Raw genomic sequence first — 26,780 nt, 5'->3', positions numbered from 1 at the left:
ACATTTGCAGTGTAATTAATTTTTCTGTACGTGTGCCATATTTCAATAAAAATGATACATATATGATTTGTTAAACTACAAGGAAAAGCAAGGGAATGTTTGTCATATAATTCATAACAGTGATTAGAAGAACGACGCAATCCTTAGGCGTACATAGATTTCTTCAAATGTTTTAACAGTCTTCCTAAAATGTGTGAAAAGATACACGGCTGTTCTCCTTAATATATACAAACAGGGTTTTGAAATCTTACATATATATGTTTTAGAGTAAAAATATTGTCCTTTAAAAAAGATGTACAAAACTTTATAAAGTTTATATATATCATCTCTGCGTGTTTATGTGTTACAGGCCGAGAAGCACCACGATCTATTTCATTTTTATCTACCTATTCGTAGTAAAAAGACCACAAAGATACACAATAAATGTTTAGTGTTTCTCTTTAGTATACAGGTAGTTTGTACTTTATGTACATATTTTTCAATTTCCCAAATTATACTTAAGTATCATATTACTTTTAGAATCCGAAAACAAAAATACAATTTTTTTTTTCCCAAAATTAAAAAAAAAGTCGTGTCCACTGCAGAAAAGTCATCAAGAACCCTGCGGCTGCCACAGATGGTGGGTGGGGCCGCGAGCGGAGGAACAAGGCGGAGTCGCGTGGAATGTGACGTTTCAAACCTGCGCGCTTCCGCGAGCGCACAGACCTCAGATTAGGACGTTTGGACCCGGGCTTGCGCAGATGAAGCAGCTGGGAGGAGTCCAGGGCTTCGCTCCAGCCCGGCTGGGCTGAGCTAGGACTGCGTAGGTAGGAGGAGGTTCACGTGTGCTCAATTCCAACTTTTTATCTTTCGTGGCTGGGTGGGACCGAAGGGGCTGCCCCTCTGGGGAAAGTTCTAGTAAGTTGGGGAGAACCGGAATTCCTTTTATTCCTTCCCACCTGAGGAACAAGGAAGGTTGCTTATAGAGGAACAAGGAACTTGCTTATAGATAACCCTAATAAGTAGCCTAGAAATCACTTTTTGCGGGCGGTTAGAAGGTAGAGAATTCCAATGTGGTTCCCTAGCCTAGCCCCTTCAAGGACAAGTCCTATCTCATTCCCACTTTGACGAGAAAGGGAAGGCTAAGATCCGAATTGGTTTCTGAGTAACAGATTTTTTGTTGTTTTGTTTTACCCTAATTTGTATTCCTCAGTAAAGTGTATAATTTGAGGATATCTACCTCTAATCAAGTGAAAGACGGTGACTATTTCAGAGTCCAAGTTTTTAAAAAAAAATCATTTGTGGAATGAGCTGTTGTTTCCTTGACTCATGATACTGCTGAAGACTGAAGATACTGAGTGCTACTGAGTAGGATAGAGAGACAATCTGAGCTCTCTTTCTCGAAGACACAAGACTACTGTATTCAATTCATGTGTTCTATCATGCCTGGCATAAAATAAGGTGTTTGATGTATGAGTGAGTGAATCTGTGAATGAATGTCTTTCACAAGCAGCCTACCATCATGCAAAGGTGGTTGGCATGAGCAATGAAAAATAGTTGTCAACCTTGTTTAAAATTTCACATTCCTCCTCTATAAAATATTTATAGGTTATCAGTAAGGGTCTCTGTTTTTGAAACACCAGCTAAGTGTTTGCCATTTTCAGTAAGCCACTAGTTTGAAATAAATGCGTGAAAATTTATTTGTATTGATAAATGCATTTAACCCCTTATGGTTAAACTTAATGTGCTAATTATGTTATTATGCACACCAAAAGACTTTGGATCTTTCACAATTCACCAGTTAGACCCTGGATGCCATTCAGGTTCTCTCTTAAATATTATTGTAGGCTGGTGGACTGTTTTCCTCCAAATGGAAAAATTAATTTGATTGGGACCCAATAATAATATTTTACAGGGTTATATTTTTGTTTTTGTTTTTTTCATGTGTGGCAGGAGCTCAAATAGTTTTATAAAGTGAAAGGTAAATAAAGGGAGAAGAGAGAAAGAGTGTACTAGAAACTGCCTAACTCTGTACACATTCTGTAGTTTTCTTGATTGTCTTGATTTGAATAAGGAATGGAATATTACTCTGATATGGGAGAAAGGGATACAACTGAAGGCAAGATTGTGTTGTGTGGTGTTTCACAGAGGTTTAAATAATTTTTAAGCCTCTTTTTCAAGTGCATAGAACCAACCTAAGTTGGTGAGTTGTCATGGTGTGCAACACAAGTACATAATCAAGATAGAACTGAAATTTTTTTTTTGTTCCTAAACTGGACTTTTAAGTAACTGTTCAACCCTGCTCAGTCTATTACTCATCAGTGTTATTACAACCAAATGGCTAAAACTTCCAATCTGGTCATTTTCAAAGATATTTCCAAAGAGAAATCATTTTAAAAGCCATTCAGGAAAAATACCTTTTATTTTTTTGCCACTGTTCAGAATGGAAAGTAACTGCTTGTAACAGAAACTGCCCTAAATTCACAAAGTTATTCATCTTCTGAGCGGTGAAACCAGCACATCGGATATTGATTATGACTTAAAACAATGAATGAACATGAATCCTAATCATGAGATGGAGACCCTTAAACTGATCTCAGTCAAAAACCCACAGTTTATTCCTTACTGCAGGAGAGTATTTTCAAATTAAGACACAATGACTAAAACCACATCTCTCTACCAAAACCACATTCTCTCTAGAATTTAACTGCAATTTGTCTTTTCTTTTTCCTTTTATATGACACATCAGTTGAAAATAGATAAATAGGTGCCCAATAAAGATAGGCTATGGTAACTAAAGCCATACAAACCAAATGCTCAAGGGTTTTTAAATCCTTTTATATCAGGGAGCCCAGAATATTGTCTCTTAACTAATGTAAAATATATTGAGTCATCTTTCTGGAAAGTACCATTCAAGTTATAACATTTTGCACCCATGAAGAGCCTTGTTGAATGTTTTTTCAGGGATATTAATACAATACTATAGCAGTCAAACTTAAAGATCACTAAGCAATGACTGTGACTTATCACCCCTCTGGCTAAATTTAAAAATAAACATGATAAAGCAGCATGATCCATGTGTCCAGTAGGATGTTTTCCTAATTGTCTAATTTTTTTTAAATTGCTGAGCAATAACAGCTATAATAATAATGACAATAACAATATTATCACACTTAACATTTACTGAGCACCTACTATTATCAGGCAGCCTTCTTTTATTACTCTTCTCAACAACCACATGAGGCAGATATTATCATTAACACCATTTTGTAAATGAGGAAACTGAGGATCCAATGGCCATTATTATTATCAACATCATTCTAAATTATGTGATGGGAGAAACTGTTGTAAAATAAGCATGATAGCAAAGATTCAGCTTTATCTCTATATTTTAGAAGCCTTGGAGGTACACTTATTTACATACCATATAATATGCTATACAACCAGTATGAAATATTCAGGATTCATGTATTTGAATCATTAATATTTCACAAATTTCAGGCAACTCAAAGGTAAGTGAGCTGATTCGACACATGTCAAATGTGTATTAGACATGTGTATTAGAACATGTCCCTTTAACCTTGATGAATAAAAGCTGAAGTCACATTGCAATCTAGAATTGAATTGCATGACAAGTAATAAATTGATATAAGTAGAGTAGTTTTAAGTAAATAGTTTTAAGCAGATTGTTTAAAATGTTTCAGAAAGACTAGTATCATAATTACTGAGTAGAAATAAAAATCACTAATACATATCAGAGCTCTTGATTTCCGTTTCTTTGCACAGGTGAATTAGTTGATCTACCTGACTCTTAAGTAAATAAGAGGTATTAAATCTTAATAAATAAAATATTGATTATTAAATAATAAATCTTATTGATAAATATCACTTATTTAAATAAATAAGCTTTATTTATTTAAGATTTATTTAAATAAGTTGTATATGTGCCTCTCAAGAGTAAGCATTAATATATGCAACCAAAGTTTAGAAAGTAAGATTAAATTTCCTTCAGCAGAGAAAGGGAATTGTATATAATTCCATTCAAGCTGGTGTTTTTTAAGTGTGTTTGAAAATACAGACTTGAAAATGTTGGTCTTGCTTTACTTTAGGCACCTTTAGTTGTTACTCATTAGGATGATAGCTCCACATGTTAGTTTAAAAGTTACTGGCACTCAACCTGGGCCTGTATTTCTCCGCTAGAATAATTTTCTTTATGAAATTCCACATTGTGGGTGTTCATCTGATTTCACATGCGTGAATGCTTCAGTGCTCTCCCACTAGTTATCACTTAAATTCCTATTAGCCAGTATAACTCATGCAGAAGAATTCAATGCTGTCTTTAAAGATCACCTAAGTTATAGCTTGGGAAGACATTGTATTGTCACCCCCCTCCTTTCCCAAAAAAGTGTGCATTTAACTTGTTAGAAATCAGCTCAATTTTGTTAATGTGAAAGTGTTAGGAATAAACCTGTGACATGATAACCACTTCACATCCCTGCTGAGCAGACATTTGGAAACCTTAAAAAAAAAAAAAAAAAAAGGCGGGGGGGGGGGGTGGGGATTGCAATAGACCACGGCCTCCACAATCAGCTTTCAGTATATATTCCCAGGCTGAACATACCTAGTTTCTACTTTAGGAAGATATGTGTGTGCACGTGTGTGTGTTGAAAGTCCATGGAATCCTACTCGGAGAAGGAGGAGAATAGAGGAAGAACACATTGAAGACATGAAATCTTAAGTACTAGAGGCAAGACATTCTCAAAAGTTCAGATCTCAGTTAATATCCCCATCTTTTATATTCACTAGTGTAGTTAACAGTAGAGGGAACATCATGTTAAACATGAGGGTCATTACCAGCCTAAGGGACAAGATTTGAGATACATTTAAAATATCACACTTTATGAATTTATACGTTTCAACCTCTGTACAGAATCCCTTCAGATGTTGCCCATACATTCACTGACAAATTCCATAAATGTACAGATAATCTGCAGTTAATAGAAGACTTTTCTTCTTATGCAGTTGCCATTTTCCCCCTTTTCCTTGCAGAGATTCTATTTTCCATGGACCTTTGTGTGACTGTGTTGTTACAGAATTTGTTTAATACTACCCATACTAAACTGGTCATCTGGCTTTAGTTTTATCTTCCAATGGCAGGTGACTACCTCTGTTTTCCACTTATCTTTCCATCTCCCCAATTTCCAATATTTTTCTTATTCTTTCAGATCTTATCTACAATTTGCTCTCAAGAATAACGGGATGGAATTGGGGGTGAGGGTGGAGGGAGAGAACTGTAGTTTGAAAAACCCTCTAGTCCTCATTATTGACACATCCTTCTTCCCACCGTTTCCTTAGGATTGAGTGTTAACTGAAATAAGGTTGGTCCTGAGGTCATTGATCTGGTCTTCAGATCCTCATACTTACCAATTAATATAGCAAACTGTTGTAGGAAGATTGGGTCATGGGTGAGCAAGCACAGAGGGGTTTTCTTTTTTCTTTAACCATAACTATTTAAAAAGTTATAATAATGATAGCAAAAAATTGTTCCATGTCCAATGCAGTTTATTTAGGCTCTTTAGGGGCTTCAGAAACACATAATCTCTTCCACTTAACCCACCACACACACAGTCTAATAATTTTCAATCCACTTGTGTGAACTGCATTTCATTTGTTTTGTGTGGCTGTGCATTTTGCAGAAAAACACCTTGTATCAAATTCTTCCTCTGCATTATCACTCTAACACACAGACAATGCAGAGATCACAGGTGGGATAGTAGAGAACATGTGTTTAGAAAAGTCTTGATTTAGGAAAACTCGGTTTTTAATATGTGAAATTTCAAGCTGTCCTGGCCTGCCATTTTCTTAATGTAAACCTTTTATTGATGTATAACATGTGTTAAATAAACTACACAGGGGCGCCTGGGTGGCTCAGTCATTAAGCGACTGCTTTTAGCTCAGGTCATGATCCCAAGGTTCTGGAATCAAGTCGCGCATCAAGTCCCTGCTGGGCGGGAAGTCTGCTTCTCCCTTTCCCATTCCCTCTGCTTGTGTTCCCTCTCTTGCTGTCTGTCTGTCTGTCTCTCTCTCTCTCTCTCTCTGTGCCAATTAAATAAATAAATAAAATCTTCAAAAATAAATAAACTACACAAATTGTAAATATATAGCTCAATGTAGATAGATGGATAGAGGTAGATGAATAGATAGATGATAGATAAAAAATGGTGATATCAGTAATCCCAGGACCTCCCTCCTGGTCCGTTTCAGTTACTACCGACCCTCTCAAGTGTGACCGCTATTGGGACTAATAACACCACAAATTAGTTTTACCATTTGACCCTTTTAAAAATAAATTATACAGTGTATATTCTTTTGTATCACTCAGCATTTTACTTGTGAGATTCCTTCATGTGGTAGCTTGTAGTTATAGTTCATTTATTCCACTGCCATATAATATTTTTTCATTGTATAAATATACCACCATTTATGTATCTTTTCTACTGTTGATTGGGAATATTTTTAATGTTTTATTTTTATGGATAGTGCTACTGAGAACATTCTTGTCCATGTGTATTTTTCAGCATCAGTATGCATTTCTGCTGGGCTTATAGGAGGAAAAAAGATTAGCCAGATATAGAGTATAGGAGGAAAGGGGTCCTGCCAGTTTTCCAAAGTGGTTGTACAAATTTGAATTCATATAAGCCATCTGTAATAGTTCCAGCTACATAATGTACTTTCCAACACTTGGTATTGTCTGTCTTTTTTATTTTAGTCATTCTGGTAGATTTGTGGTTGCATCTGACCTGGGATTTCAGTTTGTATTCCCTTGATGACTAATGAAGTTGGCAACTTTTTCATAAGTTTATTGACCATTTGGAAATCCTCTTTTATGACACGTGTACACATTTGCTAAAAATTTGGGTTCATTTCTCTACTAGATTGTCTGCATTTTTTGTATTGATTTATAGAAGTCCTTCATATATAGAAGTCCTTCTGGATACAAATCCATGTCAAATATATGTATTAAAAATATTTTCTCTTATTCCATGAACTGCCTTTTTTCATTTTCTTCATGATGTTTTTTGATGAACAGGAGTTACTACCTATAACATACTCCAATTTATTATTTTTTGTGTCCTGCCTAAGACATTTTTGCTTACCCAAAAGTCATGAAAATATTTTTTTTTCTAAGAACTTGATTTTTTTTTTTTACATTTAGTTTTTCAATATATTTGGGGTTGATTTTTGTGTATTACATGAGATGGGAGTCAAATTTATTTTTTCCACTTGAGTTAGCCAAGTACCATTGATTAAAAAGACCATAATTCCCCTCATTTCATTATAGGGTCACTCTTCTCATAAATTACCTGATCATTTATGTGTGGGTCTATTTCTGAGCTTTTTATTCTGTTCAAGTGGTCTAATTGTTTATCCTTGCATCAAAACCATAATGCTTTAATGACTAACTTTATAATAATTCTCAATAATTCTTAATAATGTTTAAGTTCTCCAGCTTTGTTGTTTAAGTTTATCTCGGCTATTCTTGGCCCTTTTTATTTCCATAAAAAATGAGAAGTTTGCTGTGGCTTGACTTACGATTATGTTCAATTTTGGTTAAAATTTCAGGTACATTTGGAAAAGAATGCACGTTGTGATATTCTTTGATGCAGGAGGATTCTACATATATCAATTAGGCCCAGTTCATTACTTGTGTTACCCAGAACTTCCATGTCCTTAAGAGGGTTTTTTTTTCCTTTTTCTTTTCTTTCATTTTTTTAGGAGGGGTGTCTGCAATTCAATCAGCTATTGAGAAAGGTGTGTTAAAATTTTTTACTATGATTGGAGATTTGTCGATATCTCCTTTTATTTTTGTGAATTTTTTGCTTTGTGTATTTTGAAATCATGTTATTGACTGAATACAGATTTAGAATTATATTACCTTTTCCTAGTCTAATCCCCTTTTTTTATATAATACCTATCAGTCAAGCTACAGTCAGAAAACAGAAACTACATTAAACAGATGTACTACAAAGAATTGTTAACTGAATTAAATAGTGGCTAACTATGAGAAAGAGTAGAAAAAGAACTCCAAGGATTACAGAGGTACGACCCACAGCAAGCAGGTTACGCCTCTTAGAGCTAAGAGAAAGTAAACAGAAAAGGAATGTGAAACCTTAGAGGAGGTGCTGCAAGGCTAAGGGGATAGGGACTTCTAATAGGGCAGTGACTAACTAATAGTAACTATTAGTTACCACAAATAGTAACTAAAATGAGATTCCTTTGCCTGGAAAATGGGTGAACAGTGAGGATGTAATGAAGAAATTTGCCAAAAGGACACCTTTGCTTAACTGTGAGGGCCACAACAGCAAAAGTAAATGCTGCCTGGACTCTTGCAAAATGCTGCCTGGATCCACAGGGTACTGGCTGAAACAAACTCTTGAAGGGAAAGTCCTTTCTTTCTTTTGCAGCTTTGCAGTGTTTCTCTAGTACCCTCTATTGGTGGCCAGCTGGAAAAAGAGAAATGTAGTATGCAGAATTCAGTTCCGGTAAGTACAGGGTGAGGGGTACTTCTGGAGTTAGGAGACACTAAATTATTAACTAGCACACCTTTTTTATGTCTACTGATGTCCTTTGCCGTAAAGCCTACTTTGATTGGAGTTAGAGCCATCCCATTCTCCTGGTGGATGTTTCCATGCTGTATCCTTTTGCACAGTTATATTTTCAGCTTTCCAGTGTTCTTGTATTTAGGATGTATCTATCATAAGCAGAATATAGCTGGGGTTTGTATTTTTTCCGGTGTGATAATTTTAGACTCTTAATTAGGATATTTAGTACTTCTAGAGTAATTGGTGCTACATCTTGGTTGATATCTACTGTATTGCTAACCTGATTTTTATTTGATCCTTTTTCTTTCGTTTCTTGCCTTTTTTTTTTGATTATTCAGAAATATTTAATTTTTTCCTAATTAGTTAGTTATGCATTCTTTTACTAGTCTTCAACATTTACCCCCAAGATTAGAATATGAATCCTTGACTTATTATAATCTAAGTGATTCTTCTTACCAAATTATTACTAATTTTAGAATATTAGAATTCTTTAATTCCTTTTACTTTCTCCCATTTTTGTATCATCATTGCCATTCTTTTAACTCTACATACATTTTAAACTTGGTAGAAACATTTCTGTTACTGTTTTATACAGTCAGTTGACAATATTCATTTTTATGTATATATTATCATATATATATATATTTACTTTTACAATTACTCTTCATTCCTTACTGCAATTCTTCCTTGCTTCTTCTTCATTCTCACTCTGTACTCCATATGGCGTTCCAACAACCTTTTCACTGTGCTCCACATTTCTCCAAAGTTCTTTCCTATGTTTTTCATTAGTTTACTTTTCTGCTTAAATTCAGATATTTTCTACTGCTCCTTGAGTTTACTAATTCTGTCTTCTATTGCATCTAAAAATCAGTTCATTTAATCTACCTAATAAGTTAATTTCAGTGTATTTCTCAGTTCTAGAATTTTTATTTGATCCTTTTTTACAGATTCTAATACTCTGGTAAAATTCTTTATGTTGTCACTCTCTGTTGTTTTGACTATGTTAGTTATTTTAAATTCCTTAGCTAACTCCAATATCATGTTTATCTATGGATGCATTTCTATTGTCTACTTTTTCTTTTGGTTTCTTGATTATGTTATCGTGGGGAGTCTGGGGGGACAAACCTAATTTTTTATTAAAGACTACAGTTATGTATAGAATATTATAGAGGATGCAATGTTGCATTTTCCTCTGTAATGAATTCATTCCTCTCTTCACTAGGCAGATAACATGATAGTTCATCATAATTTAATCATGAACTGTTCCATGTTGAGGCTGGGTTGAAGCCCTGGAAAGAGTGTACCTCTACCTATGGTTCACTCTGGTTCTCAAGAATTTTCAGCTGAAAGTCCAATGTTTCTCTAAGGCCCTTCCTTCTGCAGGTCTTTTCTCTCAAGACTGCCAAATTTTGCATTGCTTTTCAGAGTCTTTCCACTTAGGTCTTTGGTATTCTGCCCCATGGAGGCCCAGAAATTGGCTTTTTTGAGGTGATAAACATCTCTGTATTTGAGGCCCCTCAGATACCTACCCAAAGCTGTGCTGGTTTTTTATCACCCAAGATTCTCCTTCCCCAGTTCCAATGCTGAGATTCTCAGTTACCTCCCTCTGCCCAATTGGCAAATGCCCCCAGGAAAAAATGGCTCTAAGTCACTTCAGTATAGAATTTATACCCTCTCTGTTTCTCATTGCCTTCCCAGCGTCCTAATACTCTCAGACAATTTGGTGTTTTATACTGTTTTTCTGTTTGTTCTCAAGAAAAGTTATGATCTGCTGCAAACTACTACATCTCTCCACCATAGCAGAACCTGACATGTCACCAAATAGTTTGATACATTTTGGCAGATTCAGATTGTGAAAATTACTAATTTAAAAAGGATGGCTTTAAGTTTGATACACATCAAAAATTTTTTCCAAGCAGTTCCTTTGACTTCTTGGTTCTCTTTTTCAGAGTTTAATTAGGAAAATATTAGTGGATAATTAATATACAATCAGTTTTCAAATATTTCTCAATTCCAGAAACCTGTAAATCTTCATTAAGTATAATTCAAACCTGATCGAAAAGGTAGAAAATGTATTTCTAAACTATCTTTATATCTCCTCTATCTTAATTCTAAAATTAATTTCTCCTGCAGACAAATGTGTTTCTGCAAAATAAGTATCATTACTTATACCAGAAAAAGATTAAAAAAAATCTTCAAATAATAATACTAAAAAACTGTAGTGGGAAGCAATTAAATGATTTGTTTTCTTTCTTTCTTTCTTTCTTTCTCTTTCTTTCTTTCTTTCTTTCTCTTTTGATGAGGGGGAGAAGGGGAAGTGTATTGTATTTGGTAAGGGAGGCCCAGAGAGCCCTCTTTGCCCCTTTTACCCCCCTTTCTGTCTTCCAGAGGAAAGTAGAGGGATGCTGGCTATATTTTGAAATGAGGCTATTTGTTTCAAACCTGGGAATGGGTAAGAGGGGATCTGTGCTTTGAGCAACTTGAGCCAGAGGGAGAGGGCTATTGGAGGGTTGAAAGGAAGAAGCATGGTACTTGTCAACTTGTACCTTTCACTGGGAAAGAAGGCAGCAGCCAACAGTAGCTCAGAGGTTTGTAAACTGAGTCTGCGAGCTTCAACAAGGGAGGCAATGAAGTCAAATTAAATATAAAAAAGTTGTTTGTGCAAAAATAAACAATATATACAAGATCTAAAGAGTTCTGTTTGAAAATACTTCATAGTTATATCTTCAGTAAAATATCAAACTGGAAATCTAGAAAAGAATCAGGTAAACCCTACTTTGACTCGAATGTTTATGTGAAATGGCTTGGCATACACAGATAGGTAGATAAATCAATCTCTCTCTTTCTCTCTCTCTCTCTTTCTCTTCCCTCTCAGGTTCTGTGATAAGTGTGATACAACATTATGCCATTAATCTTTAGGCAAATCATGTAAATAATCTTATCCAACAGTTTCTGAAGTGTTAAAAATGACCCTTTATTCTTCAACTTCTAAGGGAAAGGACAGCTTAGGGATTGTTAAATTGAAATGCAGTGTAAACGTATTTAAAAATATTATAATGACAACAGTGATAGTTTTATTATATAACATGTTGGGAGATTAGGGGATTTCTATCTTTACTTTCTATCTATCTCCACCCCCACCCTAAAGATACTTTACAGGGATTTATAATGATCTTATGTGAAAATAAACATCCAGTTCAGCCTCAGGGAGAAATAATTTAGAAGCAGTCTCATCTTCATGCCTCAGGTTCTACTTGTGAGGTAAGAGTGGTGAATATTAATTATTCATTCATTACCTGTGGTGTACCCATTTTATGAATCATGCTATATTTGGGCGGGTATGTATGATAACAGTGGAAAGTAGATGAGCTATCTCTACTTGTGATTGGTATTCTCTTATTTTACTGATTGCTCTCCAGGACACAAAATCCTCAGGGAACAAATGTCTTGAGATTCATTTTTTTGTGTGTGGATATATTAATTACCAACTTGTGAAATATAGGGAGAAAATTGTGTGTGTGTGTGTGTGTGTGTGTGTGCATATAAACAGTTTTACAATGTAAAACGAAGCACTTATAATTAAACATTACTCGTATGTTTATATGTAAACATTATTATGTTTGGAATTAGTTCATGATATAGTATATACACTATATTTAACAACTATCCTTTGTAGAACACTTATTATGTGCCAGATGATGCATTAGTCCCTAACACATGTTGTTTTGTTAATCCTTCAATCTTCCGTATGGGGAATGAATTCATTTTCATGTTTTAAGGATAAAGAAACAAAAGATCTATCAAAGTTAAGTAGTCTCTTCAGCAAGAAATAGAATTAGGATTTGAATTCATATCTCTTCAAGTCCAAAAGGCATGTCCTGTCCTCTCTGCCACTTTGATTCTTAAGCTTGGAACACCCTCCCAGGAAAGCCAGATAGCGGCTCTGATCTCTTGGTCCCAAGCTTTCATGAAGCACAATCCATTTTATTCATCTTTGTAATCCCCTAGGAATTGGCCCAGTATTTTCACCTTGTAGGAATTCAACAAGTGCTTGTTTACTAAATGGATGATTGAATGTCTACCAGTAATTTATCCTTATAAACTTAGTTTTGGGGAAGGTAAGTGTGTAGACCTTAAAGTGTTTCTTGAGCATCAGCTGCTACTGCAGCCTCTGTCTTCTGGCAGTCTGCTTCATCAGTGCCAACTCAGGTTCCAGTTTTACCTCACCAAAAGGAAGCATACAAATGCATTGGCCCAGGGCCAGCCTGGTCACCAGAACAGTGTGTCAGACTCCCCTGGAATAGACTGACCATGAGCATGCTTAGAGCACCAGCAAAATAGCATTACCCAAAAAACAACTTTCTGGAAAAAATCTGGTCTAGAATTTAATATTTCAAAAAAGCAATTAGCATAATAATATCTGAATGTTGTTGAACATTTTAAAATTTTATTTTATTGTTTGGTATTGATTTTACTAATACTTTCATTTATATATTTGTCTTTAGACAAATATTTGTCTTTAGACAAATATTTGTCTTTAGACAAATATATAAAGGACATGCCTTTTGGACTTGAAGAGATATGAATTCAAATCCTAATTCTATTTCTTGCTGAAGAGACTAATACTTTTTTTAAAAAGATTTTATTTATTTATTTGTCAGAGAGAGAGAGCACAAGCAGGGGGAGTGGCAGGCAGAGAGAAAAGCAGGCTTCCCGCTGAGCAGGGAGTGCTATGCAAGACTCTGTCTCAGGACCTTGGGATCATGACCTGAGCAGAAGGGAGACAGTTAACTGACTGAGGCTTCCAGGTGTCCCATTTTACTAATACTTTTAATTTCAAGTGGTGGGAGGATAAAGTGGGAGAGTTAGGAGGTGGTGCATATACAGTAACCATATTAATGTTTTGGACTTCTTGTATTTCTACTATAGCCCTTCTCTGCTTATTAAACATGCAGATAGATACCTGTGCATCTACCCCAGACCTAGTGAATGAAATCTGTGGGGCCTGGAACCTAAGGGGCCTCAGCCAATTCTGGTGCATACTAACAGGATCTCCACTGAATCATAAACTCTTTGAGAGTAGAAGTGATCTCTGGTTCAACATTGCATTCCATGGTGACACAGATCATGATAGAGAGTAGCTTACTAGTCAATCACGAATGAATAATTAAATGAATTAATGGATGCTTAAAACATAGATTTTTTTAAGTCATCACTGTAATCTTCCCTTATCTTGCCTATTTAATGCAATGAGCTTTTGTTTCCAACTAATGAAGACACTGTTTTTAACAAATAAATGTCGATTACATTTAAAGAAATATGGATGTGATAGAAATCTAGAACCAGAGCCTATACACCAACTTCAAGTACTACTGTTGCCACCAAATAGGGATATGCTCTCTCTGGCCCTTGTCTTCAAAATGAAGGGATTGGAGTAGGTATGCCCTGTGATTCCCTTCCATTGTTCAAAATTCAGTTTTCAGATTTTAAAATGTTTTAAAATAAAACAGTCCCTATTATGTAAATGTTTATGTGTACTCTTACTTAATTTGTATTTCTTGAAAGCACAGGTTTTACTTTTTAAAAAAAATGAGGATACACAAAGTCAAACAGTATTTCAGGAAAAAGCTAAACATGTTTTTATCAATAATTTAGTGGTGGTCAAACTTCTGTGTAAGCATTATAGTAATACTGTAAATTGGGAAGAGAAAAATCACTATTTTGCAATTATCATTATTAAGATTGGTCAGTCAAAAGATCATCAGTAGTTGCTAAATTGGGAGAGAGAAGGTTGATGAGGAGCAGAATAATTACACGGTCTCAAAATGTCTCCCCAGAGGTTGCTTTTAAGTTGCCAGAGGGAAATCTAACATGTTGACCAGGTGATTAAAACAGACATCACCAAAGAAAAGCAAGTGAACATTGTGTGCCTTAGAATGTAATACCTAAGGAAAGACACAACATCATTCTTTAGTAGTCTGACTGGGTAGCCTTAACCTAAGTCTAATGTAGAAATATCAGACAAACCCCAATTGAGGTAGACTTTATAATCTGTTAAAAAATGCCAGTGACTTGGAAGACAAAAAAAAAAAAAAGCCTGGGAAACTGTTTCAGAGCAAAAGAAACTGAGGAGACATGACAACTATATGCAATATATATCTTAGAATGAATCTTATACTGGAGGAAAAAATAGTAAAAGGTCATCATCAAGACCACTGACAAAATTAGAATTGGGGGGGCGCCTGTGTGGCTCAGTTGGTTGAGTGACTGCCTTCGGCTCAGGTCATGATCCCGGACTTCCAGGATCGAGTCCCGAATCGGGCTCCCAGCAGCTTGGGGAGTCTGCTTCTCCCTCTGACCTTCTCCTCCCTCACGCTCTCTCTCATTCATTCTCTCTCAAATAAATAAATAAAATCTTTAAAAAAAAATTCGAATTGGGACTGTAGATTAGACAATAGTATTGTATCAGTGTTAAAGTCAATGAATTTGATAAATATATTACACAAGATAAATATTACTGATCTTAAGAAATGTGCACTGAAGTAATAAGGGGTAATGAGGCATGATGTATACAACCTACTCACAAATGACTCCAAAAGAATAACTAATAAACATATATATGTGTATCTGTCTATACGTGTCTACACTACACTAAACACGCACATACAAACACACACGTTAAGGAGAGGATTATGAATGTAGCCAAAATGTTTAAATTGTTGGCAAATATGGATAAAGGGCAGTTGAGTTCTCAATATTATTCTTACAATTTTTCCATAAATTTAAAATTATCTCTAATAGAAAGTTGGATTTGTTTTGTTTTGTTTTGCTTTTTTAAGATAGATACACTTCCCACTTCTAGGTAGATTTAACTTTAAAATATGTTTGAGAACAATCAAGTAATTTAAAGTGTAGATAAAAAGATATGAAATCTTCATGGTTACTGTTTAATTTCATGACTGCAGACAAAGCCCTAAGCTATCCAATATACGTTTTTTTTCATTTGGAAATGACAACTGTGACAATTCACTTTGTGTGTTGTTGTAGGAGGCAGTGGGGTGAGGTAGAAAGAATTCTGAGGGCTGCAACATATGGTTTATAAGCATTGATTTGCTGTGTGACCATGAGCAGGTCACTTCACCTGCCCGAGACTCCCATTTCTTCATCAACAAAGTAAGATTAGATGTGAATATGTTGAAAGGCTTTCCTCCTATAATTCTGAGTTATAGTCGAAGAAATAAGACATGAAAATCTAAAAATTAAAAACTCTACTAGCAGAATTAAAGAGGAGAACAAAGTTAAAGGGAAAAGAATTTCTTTACACACCTATATAGTCTCAGCCTCATAAGTAGATAAAAACTTGGATCACTTTTATAAAAGAACAGAGGAGTGTTTGCAAAGAAACAGAACAAAATTCGAACTTTCAGGATGTCCATGAATTTGGTGGGATGATTGCATTTATGTTTCAAAAAGAAATGTAGCCAGGGGTGCCTTCCTGGCTCAGTCAAATACCATGCAACTCTTGATCTGGGGTTGAGAGTTTGAGCCCCACTGGGTGCAGAGATTACTAAAAATAAATTAATAAATAAACTTTTAAATCAATGTTACCAAAGGTCCGTGAGGTACTCAAAAATATTACTTTCCCTATTTTCATATTCCTGCCACAGCATATGAATTATTATTTTTACAAACAAACTAGATTAAAGAATTTAGAGAAGTATAGACATATCCTCATGGACTGCAGTTGTAAAGATAGCAAGTTATATCATTATCACTTTACCGGAAAGGTCTTAGTTTTCTAATGCTTTTGGTTCTGTATGAGCCATAATTTATGTCAACAAAGAATCAGAAAATAATTATTTATTCTCTAACAATGATTAAACTAGACAAGACCAGGGTTAGTGTGTCATAAATATTGTTGACTTTAAGTAGCAAACAATAAAAATTTTAGGAAAGGAAAGAAAAAAGAAATGGGAAGGATAGGAAGGAAAAGAAAAGAGGAAAGAGAAGAATCAGGATGCCACAGAAAAGCTTTCAGTGGTGAAATCCACTTGTAAAAAGCTGCGTTCTATTTAGGTGACTTTCAGCTAAACTGTCTAAGCTTTTGTAATGTGATGCAGCAAGTAGGAAAAAAAGATAATTTTTAATTCTTGACTAAATATGCATATAGATACAATATTCCATTTGTCCAATCAACAAATATTTATTGTGTACATACTGTATGTCAGCACGTTCTGAATATAAAGCAGTGAACTAAGTATATGCTGGTGGAAGAAGATAGATACTAACGAAACATACGTAAGTAAATATCACTGTGATAAGTGATGTGGAGAGATTAGAAATAGATATATGACTGGGGTGGGTAGTTACTTTAATTCATCAGAGAAGGTTTCTTTGGGAACAGATATTTAAGCTTTGATCTGAGTAACATGAAACACAGTAAAGAAAATATTCCAGTGCAACTAGTACAAAGGCTTCAAGATAGGAATGTACTTGCTAAATTAGCAGAACAGAATGAAAGCGAGGTGGCTGAAAGATAGTAGAAAATGGAGGAAAGTTGTGATGAATTTTCAGAGGGAGCAGAACATAAGGGATGTGTATTTTATTCTAGGTGTTATGGGTAGTCCTTGAAAGGTTTTAAGCAGGAAAGTGGATCTGATTTTCATTTAAAAGGATGATTTGGATTGCTGTATATGAGGAAGAAATTATAATAATCTAGGCAGGAGGTCTTGGGGCTTGGAGGAAGGTCTCTCATGGATATGCAAAGAGGAGGAACTTTGAAAGAAAGAGTCCACAGGACATGATGATGAATGGTAGGATGGGGTAAGTGAAAGAAAGGAGTCAAAGAAAACTTGTAAAGTTCTGTCCAACCAAATAGATGTGGGGGGCATATACTGGAATGGGAAAGACTGGAAGAGGGGGCAATTTGAGGGAATGAAAATGAAGAGATTTGTTTTGGGCTTAATTTTAAGATGCATATTAGATAATTCAAGTAGAGATGTCACATAGACAGTTGAGTCTACAATTTTAAAATTCTGGGAGTCTATAAGGGCTAGAGTTGGAACACTGGGTGTTAAGAGCATTTGGTGGAATTTGAAGCTATGGGACCAGACAAATCACCTAAGGAGAGAATGTACTTGGAGAAAAGAAGTGGCTCCAGCTCTCAGGTGGAACAAAAGAAGAAGAGCCAACCCAGGAGACTTAAGAATAAGTGGTCAGTGAAATAATAAGAAAATAGCAAGAGCAGGGTATCATAGAAGATGAGAAAAATGTGTGCTGATAGAGTGTCACCTGTTGAAGAGTGCTTTTGGACCGTCTGGCAGATGAGGGCCTAGAGTCAGCACCAGGAAAGTCATGGTGGACCAGTACAAGAACTGCCTTTTTAAATTTTTTTTCTTTTTTTTTTTTATTCAAAAACAGTTTTCAGAAAATGCTACAGTAGTTTTAGGTGTACAACATAGTGATTCAACTTTTCTGTGTGTTATGCTCAGCTCATCATGTTGTAGCTACCATCTGTCACCATACTAACTATTGCAGTATCACTGACCCTATTCCCTATTATTTCTTTGAACAAGAGCAATCTTTTTGGAATGGTAGAGACTGAAGCCTGAAGAGAGTGACTTGGGAAGAGACTATGTGATGAAAAAGCAGATGTAGAGAATATAAAAAATTATCTTCACTCATTTTGCAGTGAATGGTGGAAGCAACAGGGGACAGTGGCAGGAAGATGTGGAGGCAAGGGAGTTTGCTTATTTATTTTTCTTTAAAAGTATTGCTAGATTAGTGTGCACATCAACAGGACTAAGCAAGAGAGGAAGAGGGGATGTGGAAAGGTGACAATTGTAAGACCACAGACATTGAGAGGATGGAAACATGGGATCCAGACAAAAGATTTTACCCTTTGAAAAAGCAAAGGAATGTCCAGGGAGGCTGCTTGTGTAATTACCTCACCTCTTCTCTTAATTTATGTTCCATTACATAAATTATCTCATTTGATTTTCACGTAATTCTCACATATTCTGTCATTCCCATTTCCAGAGGAGGAAAATAAAGTTTAGAGAAGTTGAATAATTTCTCCTACAACATTCAGTTAATAGGCAATAAATGTAGAATTCAAACTTTTCTTGCAACTCCAACCTGAATGCTCTTTCCACTACATAATACCTTGATGAAGCCACCATTCTAAAGCCTTCTTCAGTGCAACGTGGCAGATAGTCACAGTGTATCACATACAGAGAAGTGCAGTTGCTTTGATGCCATTATTCCCGTTTGGTTGGTGAATTAGTGATCAGCAAATTGGTTGGTAATTTCAAGTTTGAAATTCCTGGAATCTGCTCATGTGATGTTTAATGTCCAATGTCCACATCCTTGCTTTCTGAATCGAATGACTGCTAGAATATAACAAGGCCACACTTATGCTTGCAACTAACTAACTAGCTAATGAACTAAATCCAAAATCTAATGCTTTTCTCAACAAATTTGGTTCAGATACTTGCTGCCCAGAAATTGCCAGTTCATTTTACCATTTTTTTTTTATATTTTTTTTTCAATTTATTTATTTGACAGACAGATCACAAGCAGGCAGAGAGGCAGGCAGAGAGAGAAGGGAGGAAGCAGGCTCCCCGCTGAGCAGAGAGCCCGACGCGGGGCTCGATCCCAGGACGCTAGGATCATGACCTGAGCCGAAGGCAGTGGCCCTAACCCACTGAGCCACCCAAGCGCCCCTCATTTTACCATTTTAAATGGAGTTGTATGCGATAAGAAGGCAGTGAAGTTAAATACCTAGTTATTGAATTAAAAAAACAAATGTAGGGAAAATACAAATCCAGTCGAATGATGGTGCAGTACAGAGGAATTTATAATTCTGTATTCAAAAGTTATGGAATTTGATATTGGATGTCCTCGGCTCAAGTGTTAGATATGATAAACTCTCTTGGCAATCACTTTCAAGTTGCTTAATCTTTTGGTTTCCTCATTAGTAAAATGAGGGTAGTAATGCTATGCAAAAGAGTTGTGAGAAATAGGATAATCCAGTGAAATAACTTTGTAAACTTGGAGTACCCGTTGGTTGCTATTATTATGTATATAGTACTATATAATGTTTTTATTTTGTATTTCTTAACAAGCTTTGTGAGACAAATTTACTCTCCCTTCTGATAAGGTGAAGTATTCCTTATGGGGCACTTGGATAAGAGAAGAAAATTGCCTGCAGAGGGACACTTCTCATTCTACCTATTCTAAAAAGCAAATCTTTTGAAACTGCCTCAGTCACATTTTCCCCCAGAATCATGTCCATTACTGCTACCATAGTACTCACTTGAGCCACGCACTCATTTGAATAACAAATGTGCATTGAGGTCCTGTTATATTCCTGGCTCTGAAGGAACTAGACATCAGGATAGTAAAAGGATGGTGACACGTTTCCACTTCTCCAGTAGTTCACAGTGTACTACAAGGATGTCACCTCTGTATAAATTTGTTTATCTATACATCCCTCCTCCCCATTCTCCGTCTCTACCTCCAGGTATGAGCTCTAGAATGCCAAGACCCTGTCTTGGTCATCTCTAGTTTCCTTTATATTACTTGTTACAATTTGTTGCTCATAGTAGGTGTTCAATAAATAATTGAATTAAAGAAACATTTTTAATGTATTTTTAAAAATACCAAGGTGTACTAGTGGACTAAGAAGCAAGATGGTTTTTCTCATAATGTTTCTCTGGTTACATTTAACAGCAAGTTAAAATTAGATCCTTTTCTTTTTTTTAAGAAAGAAAACCATAGCAACTGTGATGTCGAATGTTTCAGAGAGCACATTTTTAAGGATTTTCTTTTTCTGAATTGCCTATGTCTGAGGCGACTATTTCAATTGAAATTCTAACAAATAATTTGTGGTACTAATAGCCATATAAACCACTGTTTGTATTGATGAAGCAACAGAAACTCCCACATAGAACAGAATGCTTGATAAAATGCTTGAAGAAAAAAATAAATGTGTTGAAAATCCACTGGATATATTTAAATGGTTACTCCCTGGAAATGGTTGAACATTAACCTCTCTTTGTTTCTTGTATCTGTATTTATTACAAAACCTTAGAGATTGTTCTAATGTTTCATATAAATATTTTCCAGAGATCTTTTTTTTTAAGGCATGTCTCTATGAGGAAATCAATTTTATGGTGCTGATTTCTAAATTAAAGAATGAGCATTTTTACAGAGCGTTATCAGTGAATACTTCTTTGACATACATAATGATTGCCTAATAGTTTTCTCTAAAAGTATTTTTGTTGAAGTAATGATTAAAGTATAACTCAATGCCTCAGGAACACTGACTAATGTCATGTTAATCAACTTGACTATTTAAAAAAATGAAGAAGTTGATAGTTTAAATCTAGTTGGTACATGATTCACTTGAACTATCAAAGAAGAAAATGTACTTTATCCAGGACCAAATTTAAAATAAAATTTTTAAAAACTAGCAAAACATCTCAGATACAACTTTTGCACGGTTACAGGCCATATCATTATAAAAATCCAATTTGTTTCTCTTAAAATTTGTAAATTAACCTTTGACTCACAGCATCCATATTGATCAACATCTTTTGAATGCCTACTCTATGCAAAGCACTGAACTAATGTCAAGATAAGTAAAGCATATTTCTGCTTTTAGGGAGCTTATGGGAAGAAATAAGTCATTTGTGCATAACTGCAATGTAGAAAATAAGTGGTATAAATGCCATAGATATTCTGAGATGGGAGAGATGGATAACATCTGGCTGAGTTTGGACAAGTACAATGAGCTGGCAACAGTAAGATGGAGAATTCTTAGCAAATAGACTAGAAACCAGTATCTTTTGGAAGTAACAAGATATTCAACTTGACTTCAGAGCAGTTTATAGGAGTGCCAGATAACTCTGGAAATATACCCTGGGCTAGGTGGTGAAAGGCCTTGAATTCCAGATTATTTAAGTGGAATTTTATAATGTTTTTTAAAAAGTTGTAAGGGAGTAGTTGCATAACCCTTCTGTAGATATGCAACAATTTTCATAAAGAACAGGCTCTAAATCTGAAGATGAAGTCACCTGGTTTGTAACCAACATTGAAAAATATTGATTGGGTTCAGCCATACTTTTCAGCCTGCACATTTAGGCCACTTTCAGACACTAAAATATTTATTCTGAGTTTTTGAGGGTGCCTGAATTATTGTTTCTTGTCTGAATTTGGAATAATTGATCTTCCAGATGTTTGAAAACAAAATATCTGCCCTCAAACTTACTCCTTCTGAGTGCTCTGTGTACCATGTACACTTTTTCCTCCTTTATTGCTGTTTCTTGTACAAAACTGAAGACCAAATTATGATTTATATAAATGGTTTAAGGACTGATGCAGAAAATACTCAAATGCCTGTTTTTTAAAAACAATAAAACATTCCTTCTTGAAATGAAAAAGGGCTTGGGAAGGAAGATTGGAGTGGGGAATTTGAATGAAAAATGGACAGAGGAAGGAAGAGAGAGAGCGGGGTGGGGCTGGGAGAGAGAAAGGAAGGGAGAGCAATTATCTTCTAGAAGAAATGGTCATAAAGATAAATTTATACATGTGTATGTTTCAAGAAATGTGAAATAAATACAGAATGGATAAGTAATGCTGCTGTAGATGCCAGAATGTTACTAACTACAACCAACTACAGATATTCTGATACATTTTAATGATAGGTTTTGAAAGCGGAGAGTTTAGAAAAGATACCTGGGACATACCATGAAAATTTTGGAGCAGGTCACCCACCAGCAATTCCTGCTTATATTTTTAAGTCTATTGTAAGAATGAATATGAATTCTTAGGATCAAATATTTTGAGCTTTAAACAAGTTTTCAACAGCATCACAACTCTTTTGCTCCACAGATAACATTAGACCAAGAGGGGAAAAAAAACCACATTAGACCAAGAGGGGAACATAAATATAATTTCTGTAGTATTCATAAGAATCCCTCTTTATTTGGAGCTTAGTCACATTGTGGTTTATAAATTTTACTCAGAATTCCATGCAACATTTAAAAAAACCACTTAATGCATATGCGGGATGTCGGAGTTGTGCTATTTCCATTTCTGCATCTCCACTATTGAAAGAAATGCTAGTATAGATGTGTATCCCTAGTGTTCATCCACCATAGATCCTAATTCAAGGACCAAATCCTATATGGAATAAGAGAAGACATAAGATAGAATGATGGCCAAGACAGTTTCCCCTCACAACTCTGACTAGCCACATCAGTGGTCCAAGAAATGTATTGGATGCCAGCCACAATTCAAAGAGAAGAAAAAAAACCAGAGCCTTGTAAATAGCAATGCTGTGTTGATGGGGCCTGTGATTCCCAGTCATGGTTATCTTCTTCACTATTGAGCATAATACAGACTGGCAAAAATTTTAATTTTTTTAGGTATTTTCCCCCATAGACACAGAACTCTTGTCAGTATAAATCACTGGGAAAATACTCCGATATTAAACCTTTGCAAATTAACATCCAAGACCACTATTATTGGAATTATTAGCACTTGATCTTTCCTATGAGATCTGGACCATCACAGTAGGGTTTTTGGTATATCCATGTTTGACCAAAGCCCTTTCTGATGACACAAATATACAATGATAGAGGGAGAAACGTGTCTCAAGGTACAGCCATATATACAGTTTTGCTTCTTTCTTCGTTTTCCTTAAGAATTACCGGGTCATGAGTTGCCTGGGTGGATCAGTTGGCTAAGTGTCTGCCTTTGGCTCAGGTTATGATCCTGGAATCCCAGGATGGAGCTCCGCATCGGGCTCTCTGCTCAGTGGGGTGTGTGTTTCTCCCTCTGCCTTTCACCCTGCTCGTGCTCTCTCACCCAGCTAGTGCTCCCTGGCTCTCGCTAAATAAATAAAATCTTTTTTTAAAAAATTACCAGGTTAAATTTCAGGGTGTTTAGAGGTTTTCAATAGGCAAACTGCTGTCTTTCAAACAAATGGACAACTTTAATAAAATCATAAATTTTGAGAAGCTACTCAGGACTTTATCTTGAGTCAGGTACTGTCCTTGTGGTAGATAAGAAGAAGTAAGAAAGTTAGCTTTTATGTCATTGTTATCCTGTTGTCATCCTCACTCTTCCTTGCATTTTCTCTCCTCTCTGTGTTCTGATGTAAGTCTGCCATTAGCTGTAAAGAACAACATGCTAATAGAGAAAAAGTGGAGAAGGCTAGAAGTAGTGAGTGGAAGTCTTAGGGAGGAAATAGCAATTCAGGTTGTATTATACAGAGATTAGAAAAACTAATGACCAACAGCGTAATATGGATAAGTAACGTAACCTCTCTATCTCTTAGTTTCTTTGGAAAATGTGGTTCTTATTCCTATATACCCTAAAGAGTTGTTTCTAGGACAAAAGCATCAGCTTTTGGGTCAAAGAATCTTTAAAATAGGAACCAACCATGCTACATAATTATTAAATCTTAGCACATTTTATATTTTGAAATTAATCTAGCATCACAGATAATATATAGTATGCCTTTGAATCAAAAGACCATTAGTTATTACATTTTTTTGGATAGTAATGATTTAGGAAAATGTCTCATCTCTATATAAGTACAGCTTGATACCATTGCTACAAAAAAATTAACACAATAAACTTAAGATGAATATGTGGCTCCACATTAATGTGAGGTTGAAGGTCATGTTCTTCTGCTATCAAATCAGTTCTGAATAATAGTTATCTTTAAGGCTGTTTAAACTTGAGATTTTCATTAGTAATAGAAGAAATAAATCAAGGAAACATTGTGCTTACAACATTTCTGGAAGCTTTTCAGAGGAAGCAGCTGTGGTTTCTTTAGACTCCCAAGTCTATTATGCAGGTTAGCAGTATATTTTATAATGAGTTCTAGACCACCTGCCTTTCCAAGGAAATTAATATTGAGATAGATTTTTTTTTGTCTTTTTTTGTTCTCAGTACCTATGTATAAGGTTTTCCTATTCAGTGAATTTGGGCACTCCATAAAAATGTTCATTCAGTGTTGTTCAGCTATAGATTATTATTTTTAAAGACAGTGTCTAAATGTGTTTTCAACAAATTCTTGGTGAGTTTGAGATTGAAACATACACTTCTCTAGTAAAATTGTCAGCAGATAATGTACATACAGTTTTACTTTAAGGTAATAAAGGCCTATAATGAATAAAACAGTGTTTCAAATGAATTTGACTATAGTTTTAAGTCATTAGAACTTCAAATTATGGTTCTAATTATTTCCCTTCTTCTCACACTTACAGGAGTTTCAGGGGGGGAAATCAATGGATTCAGGAAGCAGTAGGAATTTGGAGAATACAGTGAATAGGGTCTATCCTGAACAGCTTATTCCAAAGATAAACACAAGCAAGAAAATGTCTACCTTAGCAAACCAACCAAGCATCCTGGAAATGTCACAAGAGGTTAAGAAAAGCTGTGGAGAAAAACAGGTAGAAATCACAGCTGAAAGAATAAAAATGGCAAAGAGCATCAAAGAAAAACAAAGTAATGATTTAGAGAAAGTGGCCTTTAAAAGGAAGGCAGAAAATGAAGAAAAGCCAGCTGGAAAGAAAGAAGCAAAAATAATAGAACTTGACAGCACGTTGATCACCATGCCTCTGCCTCACATTCCCTTAAAAAATATCATGGATGTGGAGGTGAAGTTAGTCTACATTGATGAAGAGGATGTGAGCTATGAGTTTGTTGAGTCCTTCATGTCGCCTGGGATTCGACCAACATGCCGAGCTGCTGAAACAGTAGACCCTTTGCACGTACCTAATGTCAGCTTTCTGCCCCAGATTGACAAATGGCTTCAGGTAGCCTTAAAGGATGCCAGCTCTTGCTACAGACAAAAGAAATATGCTGTGGCAGCAGGACAGTTCAGAACAGCATTGGAGGTATGGAATTAAAGAATATATACATTGGGGACAGGAAACTGTGAAATGGAAAGTTTGATTACATTGAGCAGCTCTGATCATACCGTAATAAACGGTGATCATAGAGTGAAAATATTGAATGATATCAGAATTATACAATTGCCAGTTTATATAAAGCAAATAACATATGCCTGCAAATTATTTGCCTGTGTGCACTTGACATGTAGAAATCACCCCAAAAGCATACCTCATGCTTTTTTCTTTTAACAAACCCTGTAGTGAATGGTAACATATAAAAATGCTGTTGGTTTTGTAATTTAGGTATATACCTATAAAAGCCATAAAGGTTTAGTACGGTGGTGGTGGGTAGAATATAGATTCTCTCTCTAGAAATAGGCAGTTAATGAGCATATGAATTTTCCCTTTTTGATATGTAGTGTTCATAATTAAATGCAGCCATCTTTGCTGCTTAGCATGGGCTGATAATTTATGCCTGATACTTATTAAAAACAAAATAACACCATTTTACTTTATCATCAAACTTCAATTTCCTTCCCGTTCTAGTGAGCTTTATAAATAATTATTTTTCTCTCTGCAAGCAGGTAAATTGGTCAGTATTGTTTATGGCATAAAGAAATAGCCCATGGATAAAATAAACTTGGGAATCACCACTAAAACACAAAACAGGTAGTGGGAAAAATTGTTCCATCTTATGACTCACTGAATCTATAAAAGGTTCAAAGTGGGTCACTAGAAGTCATACTGACCTGACAATATTGGTGACTGCATATTTCATTAATTACAAAAAAATTTTTTTCAATGCATTCTATACACATAGAATGGTGGCTCCACATATAGCTTGGTGGCTCCTGGAGATAGAAAAACATGAGTTAGAATGTGGTCCTTTCCCCTAACAATCTGGTGAGGGAGCCAAACCAGTAAATAATTAAATAGAGATAGCATAAAGGGGCAATGGATCCACCATAAGACCGAAGCATGAGCAGGAGTTAAGTGTGAGATGTTTGTGGTAGAGATGTAAAGAATAAAGTATTATTTCCACTGTTACTTGCAGGTTAAAATGACTATATCTGCAATGAGTTATTAATGGATAATGCCAGACAATGGTGTCCCTAAATATTTAAAAAGAAGCTCTAAACACAGAAAAGAGGCCCAAAGAGATGAAGTGATGAAGTAGTGCACAAATGGATGCATCTATAAATACTTCTGTCCTCACAAAGGGTCGTCTACCCAAAGTAAGGAAGAGTGATGCATTATGTAAACTTGTGAACTGTGTAGAAAGTGC

At 35.4% G+C, this 26,780-nt stretch overlaps 1 protein-coding gene across 1 annotated transcript in view; it reads left to right on the top strand.

Moving 5' to 3' along the window:
* Nucleotides 1–24,886: 24,886 nt before the first annotated feature.
* Nucleotides 24,887–26,780, top strand: part of SPATA16 (spermatogenesis associated 16) — a gene marked incomplete at both ends in the record, with an annotated part of 218,682 nt that continues 216,788 nt past the window's right edge. Inside the window, one exon of the mRNA XM_080821363.1 lies at nt 24,887–25,498. Coding sequence (XP_080677489.1) covers nt 24,887–25,498 — 612 coding nt within the window. The remainder of the gene's footprint in view (nt 25,499–26,780) is intronic.

Source organism: Martes martes (genome assembly GCF_963455335.1).
Source record: "Martes martes genome assembly, chromosome: 1".
Classification (NCBI taxonomy): Eukaryota; Metazoa; Chordata; class Mammalia; order Carnivora; family Mustelidae; genus Martes; species Martes martes.
This window is presented reverse-complemented; position numbering and strand designations above follow the sequence as displayed.